Below are 24,738 nucleotides of genomic sequence, written 5' to 3'. Positions count from 1 at the left end.
ATGCACATATTACTAACCAGCAAGTCATACCAAAGATAGAATGAGAATGCAACGTAAAAAATAAAAGTGACACATACATAGAAAGAGATGGAAACAACGTGTTTTCATGTCCGTTCTGAAAAAAAAAATCTGTCTCCCAAATTTGGTGATATGATTGGTGACATCCAATAGTATCTCATCTGTTCCTCCATATGCTCCTCTAAACACACAAAAACTAACTAGAGATCCACAGGTGTGTCTAGGGGATACAGATGTTGAGATACAGGCAGTTATTACCCTTGGCACAGAGATTCTGGTTTTTGACTCCTCTAGAGGCCAGGCAGGAAAGGTTGATGAGGCAAATACATAAACTTTGTCTAGATTAGGGTGCAAATTAGGTACAGACCTTTTACCAGGCTTGGTGCTCATTTGATATGCTAACTATCCCCATCTTGTTCTCCTTATTTCCCATTACATAGTGCAAATGGATTTAGTAAGTCATGTATTGTTGGTGTTTCAGTTTAGTTCATGCAATTTTCTGCCTATAAGCATTAGGCCTTCATTATATCAGAGAAATCCCAAACAACACAACCAAAACAGCTATTTCAGGCACAACAATTTTTTCCCTTGAATCTTTTTGACCAACCTAACTTTAAAGAACCTACGCAGACTTGAGTGAAAGGGTTACCTCCTCCCTAAAACCAAAATGCACTTCTTATAATTGGATGGTTTAAATCAAGGCGAGGGAAAATGGAGAGGCTCTGGCCTTTCGCTTATGGGATTTTCAATTCATTCATAGTTTTGACAGGCTGGCTAAATAATCATTTACTTCACTTTTTAATACTTTAAAGTATCATTAAATCACCAAGAGGAACTAAGTAGCATGAGATGATTAAAAAAAGAAAGAAAAGGTGTCCAACAACAATCTACATATAAATTATTTTAAGGGGAAAAAGGAAGCTTTCTAAGGTAGCTCTGATGATAGAATGAAATGTGTGTCCCTAAAAGTATAAAGTGTTTTACCTAAGCATTTGTTGCCAATCAACTGGTAATTCTGTCAACTTTGAATCTTAGTTTAAATATGGTGTATATGGAAAATATGGGATTCAGGGAAGAAGAATTTTCCTGATCACATTTTCCTTTTGCTCTGCTACTGCTGATACCTGTTTAGTTGTTCTTGAAGCAAATCTAGTCTTTGCTCCACTTCCCCATAGGTGAGGTCACTTTCTGTTTCAGAGATCCCCCAGGCAGCACCCTGCATTGCTGAGGCACTGCACTCTTCAGGCTGAGCTCGGGCCTGCTCTCTCTCCCAGCTCTGCATGTCAGTGATATCTGTGGGAAAGAGCAAGAGAAATGTCAGCTTCAGTGGATTCTCCTTTCCTTCAGTAACACACAGAGGACTACAAGACAAGCAGAAAAGGTTATCTGGGTGCATCCTAGGAGACAAAGAACTAAAGGTGTTCAGGGACATAACCTACCACCAATTGGTCACAGAGTCTAACTCTTATCCAGTCTGGATTATGTCCCTATGTATTTTCATAGGATTTACATAGGATTTATTATAATTTTGTATTTTCTGTTTGTACTAAGTAAAGCAAGGTATAATTGATCAGGTAGTTGATTTTATGCTTTTGAGTTGGGAAGGAAACAGCACATTTTGTCTCTCTATTGCTTTCCCAAAGACTTGAGGTTTTTACTGCCCTCTTTTTAGGGCAATTTGGATACCTTGTGACTTATAGTAGGTCCGAGGAGAACGCTCTGAAGAAAGTGAAGGCTTGCTGTGTGACTTTCTTAGTCCATTCTCTTGGTCCTCAAAATTGGGCCAAGGAGCGATAACCATTAAAGATAAGAAGTCTTCAATGGACTTGGATTCAAATTTACTGAAACCAAGCTAGTGTTCCATGTTTTTGTGCTTCTTGTAACTGCATCTGTCCTTTTTATTATGATCACATTGTCTTGTTTTCCAGATGGCTCTTTTATTATGAATATTGTGATGGTACTATACATTAAAACAGTTTATCTGTTGAAGACTACTCGTGCTCTGAGTGTCTGCTATGTGCCAGACAATGCTAAATGTGGAAGATTTAAGACAGAGACTGTTAATTTGAAGAATTTAGTCTAGTAAGCTTAGGATAATTTTTCATAGAGAGATTCGTTTTCTTAGCCCATTATAATTTATAGTTCCTCCTAACAATCGGCACTTTTAAGCTACTAATATTTGGGGACAGATACATCCTACTTCTTGATTTAGTCACATACCTTCCATGCTTTTGCTATGTTTTCTTAACTTCGGTGAAATGACTAAAATGTTGCAAAATAAAATCCATGAAAAAATTTGAATAGAATTGAGAATTAATTTCAGAGATAAAGAGACACATCACTCAGTGAAGGACTGGTGGAAGGGAAGGATTACTCAAGCTGGCCATTATTTTCACATGGAATCAGATTTGAATCACAGAGTGTGACTTGGTTTGATAGCAAGATTTTATTTTTAAATCTAGCAATGATTAAACACTGACACCAGCTATTCAATATGGTTATGGAATTTGCATCTTCTGCTTTAAAAAAATATAAATAGGCTACAACTGAATTGGGCTAGATTAGTTTTGACTGTAGAAATAGGGAAGGGAATTTCAGGACTTCCTACATTTTTCTTAAAAGTCCAGTTAGGGATCTCCAATGCATACCCTTTCTCAAATTCTAAGACAAACAATAAATTACATGGTTACTTTGTGAATTTTTTCTCAGGGAATACACAGAAGTTTCTCTAATGAGTTCTGCCTCAGTCTGGGAAGCTATCCCAAAGAACTTAACATATCCAAAGAGGGCTTGCGTTTCCTGGTTAGCCCTGTAAGAAGGGCTAACAGAACTCAAAGATGTTCAAGTATACTCTAGAAAGGTTCCTGATTTTCACATTCGTATTCTACAATACCCCGGGGTTCAGTTTTGTTTTCCAAATTGGAAGTTTATGTTTTACTTTTGCTGTTTTACCAAACAGTACAAAATACAAGTGAAAAATCTAAGTAGGAAAACTATATTGCTTCATCTCTTCTTAAGTAAAATATCAGATTTTACTGAAGTGTGATTTGTTATTCACATATGAATCTGTCCAAAATGCAAACTAGGTTTTCACCGTTGGGTTTTCTATGTCAAACAAGAACTTAGAACACATGAAAATGATTTGGTGATGAGAGTGCTTTTCTATGCTATTCTTTCAATATCTAGCTCATGTAAGAAGATTTCTTTAGAGAATACAAGATTTGATAGGATTGAGGTTATATATTGAACTTTGGGCCAAGAAAGCACACATAATTACTTTTGAATAGCCATGTAAGGACACTGATTTAGGATATGACAAAAGATATTTAAGATGTTTGCATGGTAGTAATTTCTTTACCAGATGTGTACAATTATATCTATACAGTTTTATGTCATTACCAATAATTTTCTAATAATTTTTAGCATGGTGTTTATCACTAATGATAAAGAAATATGACTATAAAAGCAATGAATTTTCTAATACAGGTATGAAACTGGAAAATTTTATTTTCAGATTATTCTTATTAAACACTTTTATCTCTATAATGTTTCTGACTGCATATTTCTTCATAAAAGCTATGTTACCATTGATAGTGATAATAAGCATAGGCTAAGGTTCTTCTTCCAAAACCATGTAATTCATGTATATATTTAATGCCTCTCTTACTTGCTTTACAGACCAAATATATAATAAATGGATTTTTAAATGGTAATGGTGAATCAAATGCAATGAATTTTGGAGGATAGTGTTTTTTCCTCCCATGCATAAGAAAAAGTATTTATTTTAGGAAACTTCAGTAATATCTGTTCTATGTACCAAAGGCCTCCGTGATTATAATCTACTCTTATTAAAATCTAGAGACCTGTGACTTGCCTGTTTTAATGGCAATATAAAATGAAGAGTTCCAAGGAGGAAAGCCTTGTTAGTGGTCCTAATCAAATGAGTATCCTTGTAGACACTTTCTAAATATAGCTCAGGAGAAGTCTGTACTTGGTTACCTTGGCAAATGTTGCTATAGTTGCAGGATACATTTCTGCAAATGATGAACATAAACTTCCCTTTTGCTCTGGATAAATAAACTTTCTCTGGATACAGAAATTTGCCTAGGGTCAACTTTTGGCCTCAATGAACATTGGATCATAGGCTATTTTATTTTTATTATTATTTAATTTTGTGGAGATACAGTCTTCTTTCAAATTCAGTATGATAAATTTTAGGGATGTGAGGGATTAAAAGTTCTTGTTGATGGTGAAACTCAGTTTGGAATTTCATTGTTCAGCTCACACCAATTACAGTTACATCTCAATTATTAGAACAGTTCTTGAACATTATACAATCTTTCTGTTTAAAATTCATTAAGAAATGAAACTTGCAGTGAATCACATTGCTAAATTTTCCATTTGTAAGTTTTCTTCATTAATCATGTTTAATGTGTGTCACCCTGATTGAAGCTATATGGTATCAGTCATATATCAGCCATGTTTGTTAAATGACATTTATGTGTAGCTATTCAAGGTAATTATTAAATGAATCATAATGATAAGTTCTGAAATATTATAAAGTTGGAGATATTTTAAAGTCATTTTAAATTACCATTTGGGAGCCAAGTAGAATAGCTGATTAAAAATGAGGGGGTAAAAGAAATATTGAATGTAGGTCATTAAAATTCAGTGTCAAGCAGAATCATTAGAAAGTCAGTAAAATTATCAATAGATATCTTTAATAGATTTGTCAATTGAGGGTCTAAAATTCAAGAAGAAATTTTTTTTTTTTTACAAAGCAAGCCCACATTATTCTGCATTTTAGATCACAAATGCTTCAGAGATTTTGACTTGTATGATACAACCTATTTCTATTTTTACAACTTTCCAGAATCCATTTCATAAATAAATAAAATAGGACATTTGGCAATCACATCTAATATTCTATTCTTCCATTATGATAAATGAGGTACTATTTTCATGCACTTCATCAAGATGTTAGATCATTCAGAAGACTTTTGCCTGTATTAGCTTATTTCCAAGTGACTGCATGGCAAAAGTTGATTTCACATGATGAGTAGAGTAACCTGGAAAAATATAAAGTCTTAAAACTCTAATTTTAATAAAACCTTGTTGTATATTATCTTTTGAAATAATGGTGATGATAATAACTAATATTTACTTACTCTGGGTCAAGTCAAAACATTAATTTTTTTTCTGATTCCTTGGGTACTTTCTTATACTGTCTTAATCTTTTACATTTTATGTATCCAGGTACATGTTAATAATTAAAAGGTTGGGAAATACAACTTATAAGAAAATCCTAGTTGTAAGACTTTTATTCCAGAGTTTTCTAAATATTATTTATAATCATAACCAACGAACTTGTTCATGATATTATTCCTTATCTAGCAACATGCAAACTGTGGGCTAGCAGAATCCAAAGTCATAAAGGGAGCAAGTGACAGAGTTGGTCTTGGAACATAGGTAGTATGACTATGTCTCTTATGGGTATAGCTCAATCATTTCATGGCTAGGTTTAGTTACATACGTAGACCTAGCTTGTATTATATTAAATTTGTAATGATTTTTATTTGGTTTCACATCTTTTCTATAAATTCTGCATGGTTTAACCAAGCATTTTTACTCATCTTGTAAATTTTCTTTTACAAGATTTAGGTCTTCCTTTTAGTAGATAAAAGTTATGAAGAATAAATTTTATTGTAGGATAGTTCTCCTCTTTCACAGTAACATACATTTTTTTGGCATATATTTCAGTGTCATTGAGCTGACATTTCATACTATAATACTACAGGATTGGTGGTAAAAATATGAGTACAGAAGGTATATATAAAGAACTAAGCAATAGGTTCTCTTAAAATAATCACTGACTTTTTTTTCTTCATTGGAATAAATTGCTTCCATAGACTTTTCTACATTTCTCTTTGTGGTATTGTCAGGTTAGCCACAAAAACCCCTCAGGCTTACATTTTTTTTTTTTTGAATCATTGCCACTTATGACAGAACTATGCAAACACCCTGTAGAGAATCTAAAATCTGAACATTTTGCAAAAACACTATATGAATTGAAAAAGTTAGATTAACATGTGCTGATGTAGCTCTTAATTTGTGAAAGGTTGCCATTTTATGTGTCTCTTTGAGAGAAGACAACCTGATTCCCAGTTCTTGATTACCTTTGCAAGAGTGACTTCTTTTATCTATGTGAATTCTTCCTGAGGTGGATAATGTTTCTTCAAAGTGGAGTCCAGTTGCTTTCCCTATTTTTGGAGTAGAGTCTGCTATTCCTGAGAAGAGCGGCTTTTGTTCGTCATCAATGGAAGAGATGAAAGATGATGATCTGCTTTTTTTCTCTTCAAAGTGTTTCCTGGAACTCTGATAATGACGTATGGTATCCACAGAGTCTTCAGGATCATTTGTACTGTTTTCTTTGCCAAAATCTATAAATAAAAGTTATTTTATAGAAGATATTCAAATATGAGATTCTGTATGTCATGAATATGTAAAGTTTAATTTTCCTATTAAAATGCAGTTTTGGAGACTTCTTTTTTAATTTAAGAAGGATATTAAACAATTCAATTCCATACATTTAGAAATGTTTGCTAATCAAATGATCTCCAGCATATCACAGGGATTACAAGCATTTAACCTATGATCTTGGTTTGGTTATACAAACTATGCTACTATAGGTATGCTCATTTTAATTTCAGTCTTTTTACTGTGATTGTAAAGGTCACATAAAGAAGGGTTACAGTTACGTATGTCAAGTATTGAGTACATTTATTTTGAACAGTATCCCCTCCTCCTTTGTTTTCTCCCAGTTTTTCTCATTCAAGTTCCCCCAAATTGTAAAGACATTTTTTTAATTCAAAAGTTGTTCGATTATCTTACTGAATTAAATCATTAATTTCGAAATTAAGAAAAAAATAAGTTTAGAATTCTGAGAAAGCCATTGGGTAAGTCATAAACTTAAACTTATTTTTAGTATATATGTTCAACTGTCTTTTATAATCTTAGAATCTGGTTCATTACCTCTTTGGGAAAATGAAGCAGGCAAAGGAAGATAAGTTCCTTTCCTAATGTATCAGCTCCATGCAAGCTGCTTATGTTTATCCTCTACATCATATCATGTGGCATACGACAATTTTCACATATTGCCTCGGTCAAAACTGCAAGCCTTCTCACAGAAAAGGCTAGCTAGGGCTGGCCTTCAGCCTAGGTTCCATGCCAGTAATGGCTTTGACATTGCAGTTAGTTTGGTTGGGTAGCATATTGCACAGAATATAAAGCTTAAATACAGTAATTGTGGTAGGTTTTTACCTAATTACATTGAAACCCCTAGTGCATATTGGCTGTTTCATACTGAAATGCCAGGATAATTTCAGCCCTGAAGGTTGTGTTAGAACACTATAACAACAGGAAAAGCTCAGAGAAAAATCTCAGAATTTGTTTCTATTAGTGTCCTGGGGAGACAGTATAATTTTCCATCTGCTTCCTGCTAATAACTAAACCACAAAACTCCAAGAGGTATATCATTTTCTAAAGAAATGGTGAAACTATTGCCCATCTACCCTTGGCCTGTGTGTGCTTACTCTGTTATTTATAGAAGACCTAGGAACTGATCTGAGGCCACTCCAGAGAAACTTCCAACTGCCTTTTAAATTTCCCATATGGTGCAGGAGTTAAACAAATATGTTTTTCTTTTCTTTTCTTAAAAATAATACAAAATATGAAAAACTACAGAGCAGCCCAAGGTAAAAATGAACAGAATTTAAAAATATAAGCTCTATTTTAAATTATTATTAAAGAATTTATGCTCTTTCAGTCAAAATGATAGCTAGCAGAGATTTATTAATTTATTTCCCTGAAGACATATTTGTTAATTATTTCACTATTGCTGAGAAGCCCAAAGACTTTTCAGTCTCAAGCTTTGTAGCTATTGTGGATTACTCAGTAGATTTACCTGATCTCACCCAATCAATATCATGAATATTCAGATGAGCTCTTCTTACAGAAGTTAATTTCTCTTGCATTATCAGTGTTAGACCCCTGGCTCCTTTAAGTCCATTCTAGGGCTTGAACTCAGGACTTTGCACTGCCGTTTAGCTTTTTCCATTCATAAAAAACATGCTAGTACTTGGGCCATAACTCTAGTTCCAGTTTTGGTGCAGGTTAATTGGAGAGAAGGGTCTTTCCTATTTGTTTACCTGTACTGCCTTTAAAAAGAAACCTTCAGGTTTCAGTTTCTAAGCAGCTAAGATTATAGGTGTGAGCAATCTACACTCAGTTTGACGTAATCCTTTTTGAACTGATAAACTTTGTTCTTGTTATTTTCCTCCCTTATTTCTTAGTTTCTTCTTGCAAGGTCTTTTGAGAATTCGATCAGCATCCCTCTCTTCTGAATATATCATTCATTCATCAAAAAGGTTACACATTTTATATTAATGAAAAGAAAAAAGCTTCATTTTTCTAAATTATCCTCCTATAGGGTTAGAAATGGGAACTGTTTGCTGTTCCTACGTAGAGTGTTTTCCTATCCACAAACTGAGCACTAGTGGGATTTGACTCAGTTCAGACTTCTCAACCTTCTGAAAATGCTTTTATTTTTTTTAAACACTTCCCTCCTGTCTCTCCTAGTAGAATTAAATTTAAACTGAACCGTTAATTCATCTGCCTCCACTCTAAGTGTTGGTAATGCTAATGTGGGTAATTATATTGAATACACATCAGAAGTTAGTAAGTCATTTTATATCTTTTCCTTGAGAGGCCTTGGTGTTCTCTGGGAAAATTTAAATCCTTGCAAGTAGCAGAATGCTTTGTTTTACTTGCTAAGTAGCCTCCTTTCTTATGATTCAATTTTGGAAGCTTAGAACCAAGAGTTATAATTTAAATTGTTATCTTGAATGATAACCTGATGATTCTAGGTAGAAGGTAAGGAATTACTAATATTTAGTTCTGTGGTAAAATAAAGTCAATCACTTCATATACATAGAACTTAAGTCCTTTAGAATACATTCTGAATGGAGAAAAAGTCTCACATTTATTTCTGTTCTACTAGCTTATCACCCTGGCCATATGAGCACTTGATTTGATGTAGCACTACTGCTACATATTTTTTTATTCCAACAACTTTTTTCTATTCCATACTAGATACATTAAAGCTTCATTTGCTGTCACATAAAATGAAAGTTGAAATGGCAATCTATTTGTGAATTAAAAATGGAAACTGCTTGGGCTTAGTGTGGATGTTGGTAATTATAACATAAAATTGGGCAGCTGAAATGCATTATAATTAGCCGCCAGGTACTTCTAGACCTCGATAGGCTGTTCCAATTCTGACTTGTGTTTCCTAGGCAAACTGAATTACTTGATAAATATTAAAATGTATTAGATACCATTTTTTCCTCTAAAGCTCTTCATAGTCTATGTGGAAGCAATATTAGGAGGATAGAGTTTGAGAGAATTTAACATTTTTTTCTATTTCCTAGAAATGAGGTTGCATATTCATTCCTGTTTCCTGTTACTATTATACAAAGAACAGGTTTTTTTGTGTTTTTTTGTTGTTTTGTTTTGTTTTGTTTTGGTCATGGGGCTTGAAATTGGGGACTGAGTGCTGTCCCTGAGCAATTTTTGCTCAAGGATAGCACTTTACCACTTTGAGCCACAGTGCCACTTCCGCTTTTCTGGAGTTAATTGGAGATAAGAGTCTTACGGATTTCCTGCTCAGGCTGACTTTGGACCAAGAAGCTCAGATCTCAGTCTCTCAAGTACCTAAAATTACAGACATGAGACACCAGTGCCAGCTAAGAATATGTTTTATCAGTTTAGTTAATCATCAAATTTACTTTCTGAATCAATGACTAAGAACTTTGCTGATAATTCATCTTCTATTTTGCCACATGATGTAATCTTGTGGGTCTCCCTTGCTCAGAAGGCATTCAGGATCACATAATAAAAGAGTTCTGATGGAGAGCTAAACCCACCTGCATCAATCTAAGAATGAACATTTGTGTACATTCCATTTGTTGAAATCATCTTTTCAGATTAATTATCATTTTTATTTGTTGGACTCAATAGGGAGACATAACTTTTGGTCAAGGAGAGACATTTAGTGTACTTTCCTGATATTTTTGTTTTATATCCCCCACTGGTGACATTTATTAAATAAAAACATTGCATTGCAAAGTTTGGAAGCTGAAATAAATTTCTCAGATGTGATCAAGGATGCTGGATTTTTTATATTTGAAGGTGATATTGAAAGGGGGCCATGCAACTCCTTTTCTATATAAATAAAAGATTAAACCATTATGAATCAAAGATTTAAAGTGTTTTGGTACAAAGTTCCATTTAAGACAAATTACTTCTAGAGGTTCATCATATTACTGAAATTCATTGAAGATATACTTGAAAATTATTGAAATAAGGTCTTAAATATTCTCACCACATTTAAAGAAAAGATGACCATGTGAATAGATATATTGATGTGTTTAATTATGACATTCATTACAAAGTGTGTACATATAGCAGAACATCTATTAAACTGTTCTGGTGTATGGCTTTTAGTTTTTAAATATACCATAATAAAAGATAGAAAAGATATATCTAAGTATCATTAAATGGGTAATAAATGTCTAGGTAAGTATTTGTTCCTGGTGAGGATAGTACACTGAGACACCAAAGCAATATAAACAATTAATTTAATAACATTTATAATGAGATCTCCCTTTATAAGTTTCTTAGTGTATATATTTACCCTTCACTTCACTTACTTTTATAAAAATTATTTTATTTTGGAATAACCACTTCAAAGTTACAAGTCTTTGGATGGAAATATGAAATCATTAAATATATACTGCAGAGTAATCATGTTTACTGTTCTCAGTTCAGATGCAATGTGTGATGAGCTCCAAGTATTTTCACTCCATTTTCTGTAACATTGGAGTTTTGATGAAAAAATATGTCTCTCTTTCCTATCCTATCCTTGGGATGTATAGGTCTCTTAAAATATGTGGAATAATATAAGTCCAGTAAAAAGAGCATATTGAACATGCATTCACCTTGATTTTCAACCGTCTTGTCTTTACAGACACATCCTTAACACTTTTACTGTTTTCTCTGTGTTTACCTAAATTTGTTATTTTTTCCTGTTTTAGCTGTTTTTACATTATTTATTTTTCTTTATTTTTATTTTTTCTTGAATTTTATTAAATTCCTCCTGCTATTGCTTCTTTTTTAAACATGTTCTACTTTGCATCCTGTTCCTTTTCTTTGTTTTTGATTTTTAAAATTGTATTAAGTTGATGTACAGAGGGATTACTGTTACATAAGTCAGGTAAAAAGTACATTTCCTTTCAAACAGTGTCACTCCCTCCATCATTCTCTTCCAGTTTTTCACCTCCAGTGTTCCCTCCCTCCCCCACCTCCTGCAAGTTGCATAGTTCATTTCCAACAAAGTGTCCAGTGGGTTTCACTGCTGAATTGATTCGCCCTTTGTCCCAGTAGTTCTGTGTTTCCCCTTCCCCTCCCCAAATCAGGTGAACTTATATACAAGACAAAGGTACAGAATTTAAAAGAAAAATGTAACAGAAGGGAATAAACTAAAGGAAAAGAAAAGGAAAGAAGAAAAGAAAAGAAAAAAAAAAGAAACAAGTAAGCCAGACAAAAAAGAAACAAGTAAGCCAGACCCAAACAAACATAGTGTGCATGGTTTCCTTCATTTGTAATAATTAGAATGTGCCCATAAATCTACAAATAAACTCAATGGATAGTAAAAGACAAATTATTGCATCTGGACACGATTAATTAAACGGTAGTCTAAAAATTCACATGGTGAGAACAAAGAAGGATATTCTAAGGAGAGAATCACAACGGCTCAATATCTATGTGCATATGGTCATATAAAATAATGCTTATTGAAATGAACTCCAAGAAATAGAGCAAGAGGCTTTTTATTATCCTGTTTGTGGTTTTTTTGCTATTCTTTATAGTGAAGTTTAATTTGATTACTAGCAAGAGTGATGGAGTTGTACAAGCTTGGAACACTTGTTACTGAAGTTTTCAAAATCAAGAAAATATTTTTTTGATTAGGCAGGATAAACTCAGTAAACTTTAATTTTGTAGGTCAGTGTCTAAAAACACTCAATATCTCTCTTGCTACATACAATTTTCAGATGACATTTAATGTCATTGAATTTTATGGTTTTAGAAAATGAAGTCAGAATGAGGGGAGGGGAGGGATAGTGGAGTGGGTAACAATGTTCAATGAGAAATGTACCTTATATGCGTAAGTGTAACCTCTCTGTAAAGCATCTTTACAATAAAATAAAATTAAAAAAGAAAAATGATGCAGAGAAAGGGAGAGATACTTCTGTCAGGGTCTGATGAGTAATTGAAACAAATCTACAAATCTAGACCTGTTCTTTTGTCCCCGTATTCTTTTTTGATAGTACTGCAGAGTGCCCTTGATACTTTATTGTGAAAAACATCCACGAATGGGCTTTTTCTCAATCCTCACAACATTACATTTTATCTTGCATTTCCTGTTACTTTCAGTTTCTAAAAAGTAAAGCCAATCAGAGTACCTTCTAAGCTCTCTTCTGCATGGATCTCTACTTTTACAAAATGTAAATCTGAATTCTGCAAGACTCTTTGGAAGTCTCTGTTCTTTATTCTATTCAAAGATCAAGAAAGTATAATAAAACTTGAAAGCATATGCATGTAGACATTATAATTTAGAAAAAATTCTGTTGGTCTCCCTGCTAACTAACATCAATAATGGTTTTCTTAATGAAGTAGAGACAAACTTAAAAAAATCTAAAAGATAAACAATGATAAAGAAATACTAGGAGTACATAGTGATTACACAATGTCTGGGTAATAAATAAATAGTGATTGTGGTAATGAATAATAATCATTGGATTATTTATTGCCAAATGGTCCTTTGACTATTTATCAGCTGTTAGTAGCTACTTTCATGCTGTCTTTCCTATTCACAGAAAGAGTGTAGTAGCACAGTACAAAAATTTGGTCTTTTAAGTCCTATCAGAAAAAAAATGTGTATGTGTGTGAATACATGAGAGCATTTACATGGCATAAAAATATATAAATATATACACACACACACACATATGTGTATAATATACACAGACACATATACCTATATGGTTTATAATAACCTACCTATAAAACAGTTTATAATATCCTATAGTAGTCTATATATAACACATATATATTTAATGTTATTATGTATATAATATAGATCATATACAATTCTAAAAGATTATTACTCCCAGTATGCAATGAATTATTTTAGTATACCTGGAAGTAAGCACAATCCAACTTTGAAGACCACTCTATGAAGTTCATTCTTCTCTGTTTCCTTCATTTATTTCAGTTTGGCCAAGCGATCTTAACAACTTCCATGGCTACAAAATATATCTCTGAAGTAACTTTTTAATGATCCTTTCTTTTTGTGGATTGTTTTCATCTCAGGAACTATAGTACTTCATCCTAGAATTACCCTAGCCATGTGAGAGAGACCTTGGGTGACTCCATGCTAAAATTTTATGAAGGAAAGAAGCTATTTTAGCAGGCCCAGAGTTCAAGCCCCATAACCAAACTAAAAAGAAAAAGAAAGGAAAAAAGAAGCTATTTTAGGGTACACTAAAGTAATATAACAAGGTATACTAATATTTGTACTTGAACTAATAACTTTCTCTACTTTGAGGAAGTGGGGTTATATCCTCAGCATGAAACTCAGGAAAGAAAACTATCTTCATTAGCAAATTCGTTACAATGGAGTCACCTTGCCAGAGTTTCTGTGCATTTCTCATTTATTTTTAACGTATACCTTGTTGAATGAGAGATCCTTAGCATCATGTTGTAGGCATGACTAGAAGGGGTATGTGGGTAGGGGAATAAAATCTAAACAGTTTTTGTGTCTTGTTCTATGGATAGTGTGACATGATGCATCACTCAAAGCTTTACCTGACTCCACTGCTTAGCCACATGGTTTCCCTCTAGTGCCTGCTGCCTCTGCTACTTGACTGCACAGTCAGGTGCTCTTGGAATTCTCCCTTCACAGATTTGCTACAAATAAATAGTAATCTACCACTAAAATACTCAGTGCATTTCATGGGAAGCTTTTAGTTTATGTACCTAGCTGCCACTTAGCATTATTAGTGAATCCTTTGAATTCTTTCTTTCCTTCCTTCCTTCCTTCCTTCCTTCCTTCCTTCCTTCCTTCCTTCCTTCCTTCCTTCCTTCCTTCCTTCCTTCCTTTCTTCTTTTCTTTCTTTCTTTCTTTTTCTTTCTTTCTCTTTCTTTCTTTCTTTCTTTCTTTCTTTCTTTCTTTCTTTCTTTCTTTCTTTCTTTCTTTCTTTCTTTCTTTCTTTCTTTCTTTCTTTCTTTCTTTCTTTTTTCTTGTTGGTTGTGGGGCCTGAACTCTGGGCCTGGGTGCTGTCCCTCAGCTCTTCAGCTCAAGGTGAACACTCTTCCATTTGAGCCACAGTGCCACTTCTTGATTTTTCTGATTATGTGGTGCTGAGGAATCAAACCCAGGGCCTCATGCATGCAAGAGAAACACTCTACCACTGAGCCACCTTCCCAGCCCCATAGTTCTTTGTTCTTTATACATACTTGCATGTTTGTTTTCTCCTCCATATCTTTTGATTCCCTCATTTGTAATAATTAGAAAATGTCTAGGATAGTTCTAGCAGAGGATCACAATAGCTCTATAGCTATGTACATATCGTTGTATGGTAGAGCCAGTCTGGAGAACAGAGAAGCCACCACTTAAAAGGTGGAATTTGGAGTCTTTATTGGAGCACTAGCTGGCAACAAGAGGAGTCTTGTCACAAAGCCCTACCACCCTGGAAACAACTAACACATCGCTTATATGGCTAAAAGCCACACAAGGTGCATGGAATTAATCTTAACAAAGTAGAAAACAAATCAGATGCAAATATAATCAAAGTAAATGAAAAAAAGAAAAACAAGAACAACCAGTGAACACTCAAATCTAACAAAGATGTTGAATATAAGCCAAAAAATAACAAATGTGGATACAAGGAAAGGAAATCCAAATCCAATCATAAAAGGAGAGTAAGAATTTTCTGGAGCATACCAACTCAAAACACATTTACTTTTATTTATTTATTTTTGGTCGGTCAAGGGGCCTGAAATCTGGGCCTGGGCATTGTCCCTCATCTCTTCAGCTCAAGGCTAGCGCTCTACCACTTGAGCCACAGCGCCACTTCCGGCTTTTTCTGCTTATGTGGTGCTGAGAAATCGAACCCAGGGCCTCATGCATGCAAGGTAAGTACACTACCATTGAGCCACCTTCCCAACCTCTAGACACATTTTTAATTAAAGAATGTACCCTATTATGAAGGTCTTTTGCGTTAGACCCAGTCTCCTTACTTCAATATAACCGTATAAAATGATGTTAATTGAAATAAACTGCAAGATACGGAAACAAGAGGGGATTTTTCTTAGTGTACTATATGCAGTTATTTCTTTTTTTCTTTCTTTCTTTTCTCTTTTTGGTTTACCTCCAGTTGTTATTGATTTTGATTCATTATCCTTTGCATCATATATAAGTTTATCTGATTTGGAGATGGAAAAGGGAATCACAAAAATGGTGAGACAAAGGAAAAAGGATGAACCAATGCAGCAGTGATACTCACAAGACACTATGTTGGAAATGAACTTTACTACATGGGGGAGAAAGAAATGGGGGTAGAGGTAGTGGGAGAAAATGAGTGAGGGGGTAACAATGTTCGAGAATTGTATTCATTTCCTTAGATATGTAACTGTACACCTCTGTACATCACCCTTTAAATAAGTAAAAAAATAAATAATTAGCAATATAATTTGAGAACAGGGTGACAGGAATGGAATGTTTTTCAGCAAAGTTGTCGGTGGCACATAGGAATCCTGAGGACTTTGGAATAAGCTCCTAAGATCTGGATAGTTTCAGTTAATTTTATTTTCTCATTATTTAACTTACTATAACTCCTGGTCACACCTGGAGACTTGGGAAAACTGTAGGTCAGCAAATTTCTACTATCCATACTTTATATAAAATTGGATTTCATAGACTCTTCTGATTAAAGGGGAAGTTTTAAAAATCAACAGAAATATCTGGTTACATGAACACAATATGAATCATGACATGATTTCAGGGCTTTTCCAAGAGATAAAGTACTAGATTAGTTAGCTTGAGAATGAGGAAATGGAACAAGATTGAAAGGAGATTTAATAAATCTTAAATGGCATGGGAACATTATTATATAGGCCACATTGTCAAGCTGTTCTTCATTTCCAGTGAGATAAAAGAAGAGATTAACTGCAGGATAAGGGATTTAGATTAACTTCCTGGGAAAAAGCTTAATAGTAATAGTTCTGATTTTTAGAAAAAGTCACCAAGAGAATAAAGAAGGCCATTTCAGAGGAAATAATATTGTCTATCCATGACAGATTTGTTGTTATACAATTGGCCAAAGGCTTTAAAAATTAGCTCAACTCAATGAATATTTATAAAACATTTTTTGCAGATGTAGTTTAGAGTATGGTAGAGGAAAAGGGCAAATACACTACTGCACAGGACAGACTTTGAAAATATCACGAGGAAAGTGCCGTGGGCATTCTTAAATAAAAAACCTGAAATATTTAAAATGATTAAGAAAAAATACTTCATGTTAATATATCATTAGTGATTGACCAAGATAAAACAATATATGATTTCAGTGGTTAGAATATTTAGTTGTTTGTGTTAAGTGCATACGTGTGTCTAAATGTGTATGTGAGGTAAGAGAAGGTGATATAAACCAAACATAAAAACAGTATACTTGGCAATGAAGAGAGTTCTATTCTTTTGTTCATTTGTTCAATTCCTAGATGATCTTTCTCAGGAAAAATATTCAGCCAAAGAAAGTTAAGCAAAAAATTTGAATTTAAAAGACCTAAGGATAAATGCATAAAACGAATGCTAAATTTTATTTCATTCATTCTTTCCCCAGAAAGGATTGCACATATGCTGTACAGAAACATATATCACCTATTTCCTACCTCCATGGAACTGAACAATTGAGAGCTGGATAATACTACCTCTAGAAAATTCTAAGAGGAGAGGACTTGATGGCATTAAGGTAAAGGCTGAAGTTGATGACATTAAGATATAGACTGGCTTGGCTGGTGACTCACGCCTGTAATCTTAGCTACTTAGGAGGCTGAGATCTCAGGATCACGGTTCAAAGCCAGTCCGGGCAGGAAACTCCATGATACTCTTATCTCCAATAAAGCACTAGAAAACCCGAAGTGGTGCTGTAGCTCAAGTAGTAGAGCATTCCCCTTGAGCTGAAGAGCACAGGCAAAGAAAGCGCCCAGGCCCAGAGTTCAAGCACCATAACCGGGGTTGGGAGGGAATAAAAAAAAGATATAAACTGATAAGACTGAAGAAGTATGAAGAAAACAACACTATTAAGAACTTGAGAATTACGAAGTCCTTGGAGAGTTTTGGTTCTGTGGGTGACTAAACAACTCAGGGATAAGATCACCAGTGGTTCAGTGTGCAGTACAGAACAGATAAAAGAAGAGTTAGTTGTCTCTGGGAAGGTAAGTGTAAAGGTAATTTCTATTCTAGGGGTAAATTATGGTAGCTTTTAACTCATGTCATGGCTATGGTGATAGAATTAAAGCAACAGGAGAACTCAAAGATTAGTGGAAATCTACTTAGAAGTTGCAGTAGCAAAACTCATGATGTAGACTTTGAGAGAAAGTTTATTCCTAGATACTCCTTTGTGCAACTGAGTCAGGATATTGAAAGAAAAATACCTTTCAAACAAGCATCCTTAGTTCAATTTAGGAGTTGTTGAATCTGAGTTGCCTTTGATATATCAAGTCAATGGTGGAAATCTCAAGCTACTATGATGGACTTCAAAATATGGTGTTGAAGCTCAGGAAGTTGGTGGTTAAAATTTTAAAAATGTACATGAAGTTTCCATCTGAGACATAATTAAATGCTAGGGAGAAATGAGATCACTTAGGGAAAGAGTATGATGTAGAATGAAAAGAAAAGAGGCCAAGATGATGTCCTAAAAAACTCAAACTACAAATAAACCTGTGAGTGAGGGCAGAAGAAATATATGAAAAGTAAGTTGCCAGAAAATAATCACAAAATAAGATGAAATTGATCCATAGTGTCAGATATTGCGATGGCACTAACTATATTGAGATTAAAATATTTGAGGGATCAGAATGGAGTAAAAATAGAAGTTTCTTCATCAAAGTTTCATATTTGCAGACATATTTAAATATATACCCACCCCAGTTCCTACTCAGTTATGCTTATTTCTGTTATTGCTTGAAGATTTGTCTGTCTCCATCTCCAGGGAAGACACAAAAGTATGTTTGTCTACATCATACATGTATGAGGGCATGAGTGGATTGAGCTCTAAAATGAGAGTCCTCCTTCCAGAACATTCTGTTTAACACTCTGAGGATCATCAACTATTATTAATTAGTCTTCATTTTAAAACCAGTCTATTGTTGATGTCTTTGGAAATAAAAAGTTTGGTCAATGACATAGTTGAGTGATAGCAATAAAAAAGAGAAGTTAGATGATCAATTGTTGATTAATGTGAAGAATTTGCTATAATGAATAAAGCTTGAATGTTATTTACGGTTGAAATCAGAACTAAAATCATAATTTAAGTAAGAAAAGAAATTACAGGATATTTATTCAAGTCTTATAAGTAGAGTGAATTACCTTTTTCTCCTGCACTTTCAAAGGACAATCTCCTTCTTCGAAGTTTGCAGTTGTCTCCATCAGAATCATTCATAGATTGTGATCGTAGCAAAAGATCAGCCTTTATGAAAGGGAAGTTAGGGTAAGAGCAAAGATTACTTGATTTGACAAAGAAGTACTGTCAGTAGCATTGCTATGTTGCATTACCACAATCCTATTGAGGGTTAATTGTATCTCAGACAGATTCCTATAATATCTGCTTAATGGAAGTTTCTAAGTTGTAAAATAGATTACTAGAATAATTCTAGTACTTCCACTAGTCCATGAGGAAATCTTGATTATATGAAGCATTTATTATAATTATTTGGAATGAATATTAGCATTTAGAGATAAAATTTTTTCTTTGTATGGACATTCTTTACATAATTTGGCAAAGTTAAAATAAATTAATAATAATTTATAAAACTTTGGAGAATACTACAGAAAAAATGTATCAACTAATTAAAAAAAGCTATGGGGAGGCAGGGAAGGTGGCTCAGTGGTAGAGCGCTTGCCTTGCATGCCTGAGGCCCTGGGTTTGATTCCACAGCACCACATAAGCAAAAAGAAAAAAAGCCAGAAGTGGTGCTGTGGCTCAAGTGGTAGAGTGCTAGCCTTGAGCTGAAGAGCTGAGGGACAGCGCCCAGGCCCAGAGTTCAGGCCCCACGACTGGACCCAAAAAAAGCTATTTTTAAATTACATGGGAGTGAATCTAAATTTCACAACAGTAACTCTAATGCTAATTTCAATAAATTTCAGGATTAGAGCTATTTATTCTGCTTGTTATTATCTTCTCTACCCTCTTTGGTTCATTCTGCATAATATTCTTTAAATGAAAATGGAAATTTTGCTTTATTTATTTGGATGTTACATGAATTTTATGTAAAGCAATCTTTTGAGGTAGATAATTAGTGCTTTTCAAGGCAAACCCAGAATAAGGTCAGTAACATTTGACTAAGATTGTGATAAAAGTGTCCTTTGACTTGCTCTTTCTCTTTAATTCCTTCAGAGTGCCTGGAAATAACTGTAAGTCCAGAGATAAATAAATTATCAACTTTTATCCTTTGTTATCTTTGTTCTAGAAAATATAATAGGTGTGTAAATACAATGTAATTACATGTGTAAAATGTTTATATATGTATAAATTCACTTGAAATACAAAATATCCAATAAAAAGATTTGGATTTGGAATACTGTTTCTGGGCTTTGGAGTAAGAAAAATATACTAGGAATAACCTAGGTATAAACTGAAGTCTCTCATGAAAGTTCTGTATTCATGGAATATACTGACAGTAGTTCAAAAGGGCACTAAAAGGCAGAATTTAAGGTTAAGGACTTAAGAGTTATGCTCTCAATATTCATTCTAGGTTACTAAAATAATTAAAATATTTCTATTGGACCATATTTTATTAATTTTTCAGAATTAATTTGACTCTACTATTAAATATGATTAAGTTATCTTTTTTGACTGATCATTATGTTAAACTTGAGGGAGCTTTATCTTTTCTTTATTATTGAGAGGTCAATGGCTGTCATAGATGATATAAATAATAGCTGAAATAATATTCTCTCCTCTATATAAAATTAACTCTTTTAAAAGATTTTCAATAGCTTTAGATAACCCATTTCTAACAAATAATAAACTAATTTCCCACAATATAACCAATAATATTTCAAGCTAAGAGTATCAGCTAAGCATTCCTATGAGGTCAAACTTAAAATACCTGCTTAAACCTATTCAACACAATTGAAAGTAATTAGGCCTAATTCCTTCCTTATAATTTGTAATTTTCAGCATTCAATTTGCCTTTCCTTCTGAATATTCAGAACTGATAACTTTTACTGAAATATTTTTGTTCAATCCAAGAATAAGATACCAGAAATTAAAAAGCACATATTTAACATATACCTTTGCATTCTCATGCCTTAGGTTGAAAGTCAATTCCAGGTTTGTTAGAAAGTGATCAGAAAACTCTGGATACATATCCAGTACTTCTAACAAATCTTCTCGTTGAATCTTGTGCAAGTCACAATATGTGAGAGCTCTTACATCTGCGTTTGACTTGCCAGGTTTGGCATAGAGATGAACCATTTCTCCAAATATATCATTTTTTCCTAAAAATAAAAGAAGCATAAGGAAAAAAGAGAAAAAAAGGAGAGAAAGAATGCAAACATCATTATCTTTCTAAAATGGATCAACAGACCCATGTCTGAAACCAAAGATTTTAAATAATTCTCATGATCTTAGACAGCAAAATTGAATTAGCTAGACTAGTTTGTCCCAGATTATGTTTTTGGAGTGGGTTTTTTGTAGGCAAAAATAATGGGTCCTGGTATAATCTCTCTCATTTTCTTATTTTTTGTTGTTTAACCTTGTAGAATGTTGTATGACTGTAGTCTTATATGACCCTAAGTGTCTTGCCATACATTATTTTAAAGATACTGAAGATAGATAATGATCTAATTTGTTCAACCCAGGAGTATGAGAGTCTTCATGGAGTCAGATTCCTGTCTTAGGATCATGTTTGGAGGTTGTTCCAATTAAGAACTTATGGTGTAGCTGAGGTTTCCACCTTATTTCAATACTTAGAAACTCGAGGGAGCAGTTCTCTTATTTCCTATAATAACCATTTTTAATTTATTCATAATGGATTTTTTCAATATTTAAAATATTTATTATATTTCCTAAAGATATGTAGATTTCTGTTAATTGCTCTTTGTTCTGAGCCATTTGTTCTTTTGGTTCTTCTGCAAAGTTTAGGTCATTTCAATATCTGGTTTATAATAGGCCCTCTCCACCACTTCTGCCTGGCTAAGTAACCCTGATCTTCACTTTTATTCAATGATAAGTAAAAGAAGAAAAAACAAAAAATATTGGTGGTTTTATGGACTAAGTAGATGTCAGGCACTGTGCCAAACTCTTTTGGAAGTTACCTCACATTATCCCTAACCAAATTTCATGTAGAAGTTACTATTATTATTCAGATTTTATAAACACTAAAAGAAGATTAAAGAGGTAAAATGATAAGCCCATGGGCACCTTAGTTGGGTGAAATGGAAAGAGGAAGTAGCCAGGATTAAATATCATGCATTCTGACTGATTCGTTGTCCCTACATACTTGACATACTAATCTCCTCCTTAAAATTTCCAAATGTCATTGCTATTTTTCTTTTCCTGAATATCAATCAAGTCATTTGTATGATATATGTACTTAATAAATACTGATAGACTACTTTTAAAGATGATTAATGATGATATAAATAAATGGTAAAAAATTTCTGTGTCTTATTTTAATTTTTGGTAGAAAATCACATTTGGGGATCAATGAAAGTTTTTAAAATTTTAAAAATTTTGACTCACAGGTCAAATTTGCTCTAATATTCTCTCATTTTTAAATGAGAAAAATCTAATGTTAAAACTTAAAATACTATATCTTAAGTACATAAGAAAAATTGACAATGAAATGATGGTATTAACATAGTTTAAATATTAGTCTTTCAAAATAAAATGAATAATCTTATTTTGTTAGGATTTTATGTCCTGACTTACATCCAAAACAGACACCTTTTATAGGAAAAAAATACAATTTAAATTTTTCTTAGTTTTCATAATTAGTATAAACACTCTGCTTATAAAAATTCTGAATGAAGTTAAAATAATATTTATATATTAATTAGCTTCCATGACTATAAATGAATAGGGACAGATTAGCAGTACTCTATAATTCCTAGTTTATAATGCAAAAGAGCTTGTTGTTACCTTTTGTAGAAGCTACATCTGGAAAATGAGAAATGCCAGAGAATTATACTTCTCTGGCAAGATAGCAGGACAAACTGTCAAGACCAAATCTCAGGAAAAACCCAACATTGTTGGGTAGCAATGAAATGACTTAGAATATATTTTCCTTTTTTAAACAATTCAGTGGACTGGAAACTAAATGATATGCATTGTCAACTTTAGAAAAATATTTTAACAATTACAATGCTAACAAAATTATTAAAACAGGTAGGGAATAACTCAAGCATCTTCATTTATATATTTAGATCCACTGCTGTGACATATTCTGGTTTTATACAACAGCAAAGAAAACTCCCAGCATCCTTGTTCTTTTGGAGCTGACAGTCAGAGGTGACCATGAGTAGTCAAGAAAATAATTGAATTGCGTGCATTATTTAAATGGAATAGCATTAAAGCCATAAGAGAAAAAAATAACAAGTTTTCAGACACTGAGGGTAGTTAGTGTTAACCATGGGCAGACTGGTTAGGTCATAAGGTAGAATGGTAATTGGCTTCATTCTTATACTTCTAAGAAAATGCTGCAATTGCTAATAACTGAATTTGTCAAATCCAGTTTTAACTCACCCAAAATAGCTACCACAATGTCATCTTTGAGGATTTCGATAGAGCCTCTGGATAAGAAATACAGAGCAGTGAGGACATCCCCACAATGAACGAGGGTGTCTCCTGGAGGTGCATGGGTGGTCTTGAACTTCATTGCCAAAGCTCTAAGGCAACCTTTACTTGCCCCCCGAAAAGCTTTGCAGTTTTGTAGCAAAGTCTGATTCAGATGTAGGCAAATGTCAGCTTGTAAGCATTCTGGGAAACCCTTTAAGACCTGAAGAAGAAAAAAATGAAAAGTCTCATACTACCAGTGCACTGGGTATTTCAACCTGAACTAAAAAGTATATTTCTTGCTCACAGATCTGCAGGTGTAGTTTCTGTCACATGGGAATTCTTACAGTGCTTCTGCCGCACCTACTTTAATGAGTACTTGGTTTGCTAAACATGTCAGAATTTTTTCAAACTCAAACCTTTTTCTCTGAATTAAATTCAGACAGTCAGACTCAACACAAATCCTGTCTCATTAAAATGTTATGCCTACAACTTTCGCATTGCTTCTCTTTCCCTGCTGTTGCTGTGTAGTTTCTGTCTACCATCATACTGCATACAGGTATTGTGTACTGAAACAATAAGACATAACTAATGAAGGCAGTACAACTAGAAAAATAAGCAACCTTTTGAAGAAATTTCAAGTCAATTTGGATTTTCATCTTGTATAGACCTTAGCTATGATTAGTGAAAATATCAATCCTGAAATAGCCATGGTATTTATGAATGTCATATGCCAGGCCCTGTTCTAAAAACAACAGTATTTGGGATATTTATGTTTCTATACATACAAAAACACTCAAGGTTTTGATAAACAGTGAAAATAGAGAAAGGAAAGGAAAGCCGCAAACATACTTTAAAAGTATAGTTGCATTTTCCAAAGTGGAAATTGTGCTGGAATTTACTGTGCATACAATTAAGCTCCTAAATTGCTACTGTTTTGACAACCAATTCTTAATTTAAAACTTGAGGAATGGATTCAACAATAGCTTGTGACAAGTGCTGCTCAATTTGAACTGTATAAAATTTTGTTATTTTTATAAAATTCTTTATGTAATATATTCAAGGCACTCCAACTCTTGCCTCTCTGTATTTAGCTATTTTGGGAATTATATGTAGATTTAATTTTTATATTGAATATCTCTGCTAGTATAAATAACAATTTATGGGATGGAAGGAGGGAAGTATGAACTGCAATTTATAGTGTGAAAATGATTTAGAGGGGTTTTTTTGCTTTTCTTTTTTAAACTTAATTTTAGTACGGCATTTCAAAGTAACAATGAATTGTTTATAAAGCAATTCAAACATCTTTAACCCACATTAAAATATTTTAAGTGACCTTAATTATTAGGAATTTAAAACAGTTTCAGGGAACTTTTTACTATAGGACCATTTTATAATGTGATTGCTCAGATTATCTTTTATATAATATGGAAGAATAATAATAGATATAAATGCACCAGGCACAAGGTTTTGCTTGAGTTTATAGCATTTCATAGGGGTCACCTACAGAAATGGGTAGAGGCAATTTAGGATCAAATCC

General features: G+C 33.4%; 1 protein-coding gene across 2 annotated transcripts in view; it reads right to left on the bottom strand.

The window, feature by feature from the left end:
• Positions 1–24,738, bottom strand: part of Kcnh7 (potassium voltage-gated channel subfamily H member 7) — a 469,024-nt gene that overhangs the window by 7,608 nt on the left and 436,678 nt on the right. The window contains exons 10-14 of one of the 2 annotated variants that reach the window (XM_042699490.1): positions 23,169–23,421; positions 20,715–20,920; positions 18,788–18,887; positions 6,195–6,458; positions 1,143–1,311 (exon numbers count right to left, since the gene is read on the bottom strand). In XM_042699490.1, coding sequence (XP_042555424.1) covers positions 1,143–1,311; positions 6,195–6,458; positions 18,788–18,887; positions 20,715–20,920; positions 23,169–23,421 — 992 coding nt within the window. The remainder of the gene's footprint in view (positions 1–1,142; positions 1,312–6,194; positions 6,459–18,787; positions 18,888–20,714; positions 20,921–23,168; positions 23,422–24,738) is intronic. The other variant, XM_042699491.1, reaches the window with a different exon arrangement.

Source organism: Dipodomys spectabilis, unplaced genomic scaffold (assembly GCF_019054845.1).
Source record: "Dipodomys spectabilis isolate Male_0828 unplaced genomic scaffold, ASM1905484v1 ptg000256l, whole genome shotgun sequence".
Lineage (NCBI taxonomy): Eukaryota > Metazoa > Chordata > Mammalia > Rodentia > Heteromyidae > Dipodomys > Dipodomys spectabilis.
Note: the sequence above shows the minus strand (reverse complement) of the source record. Positions and strands in the feature narration are given on the sequence as shown.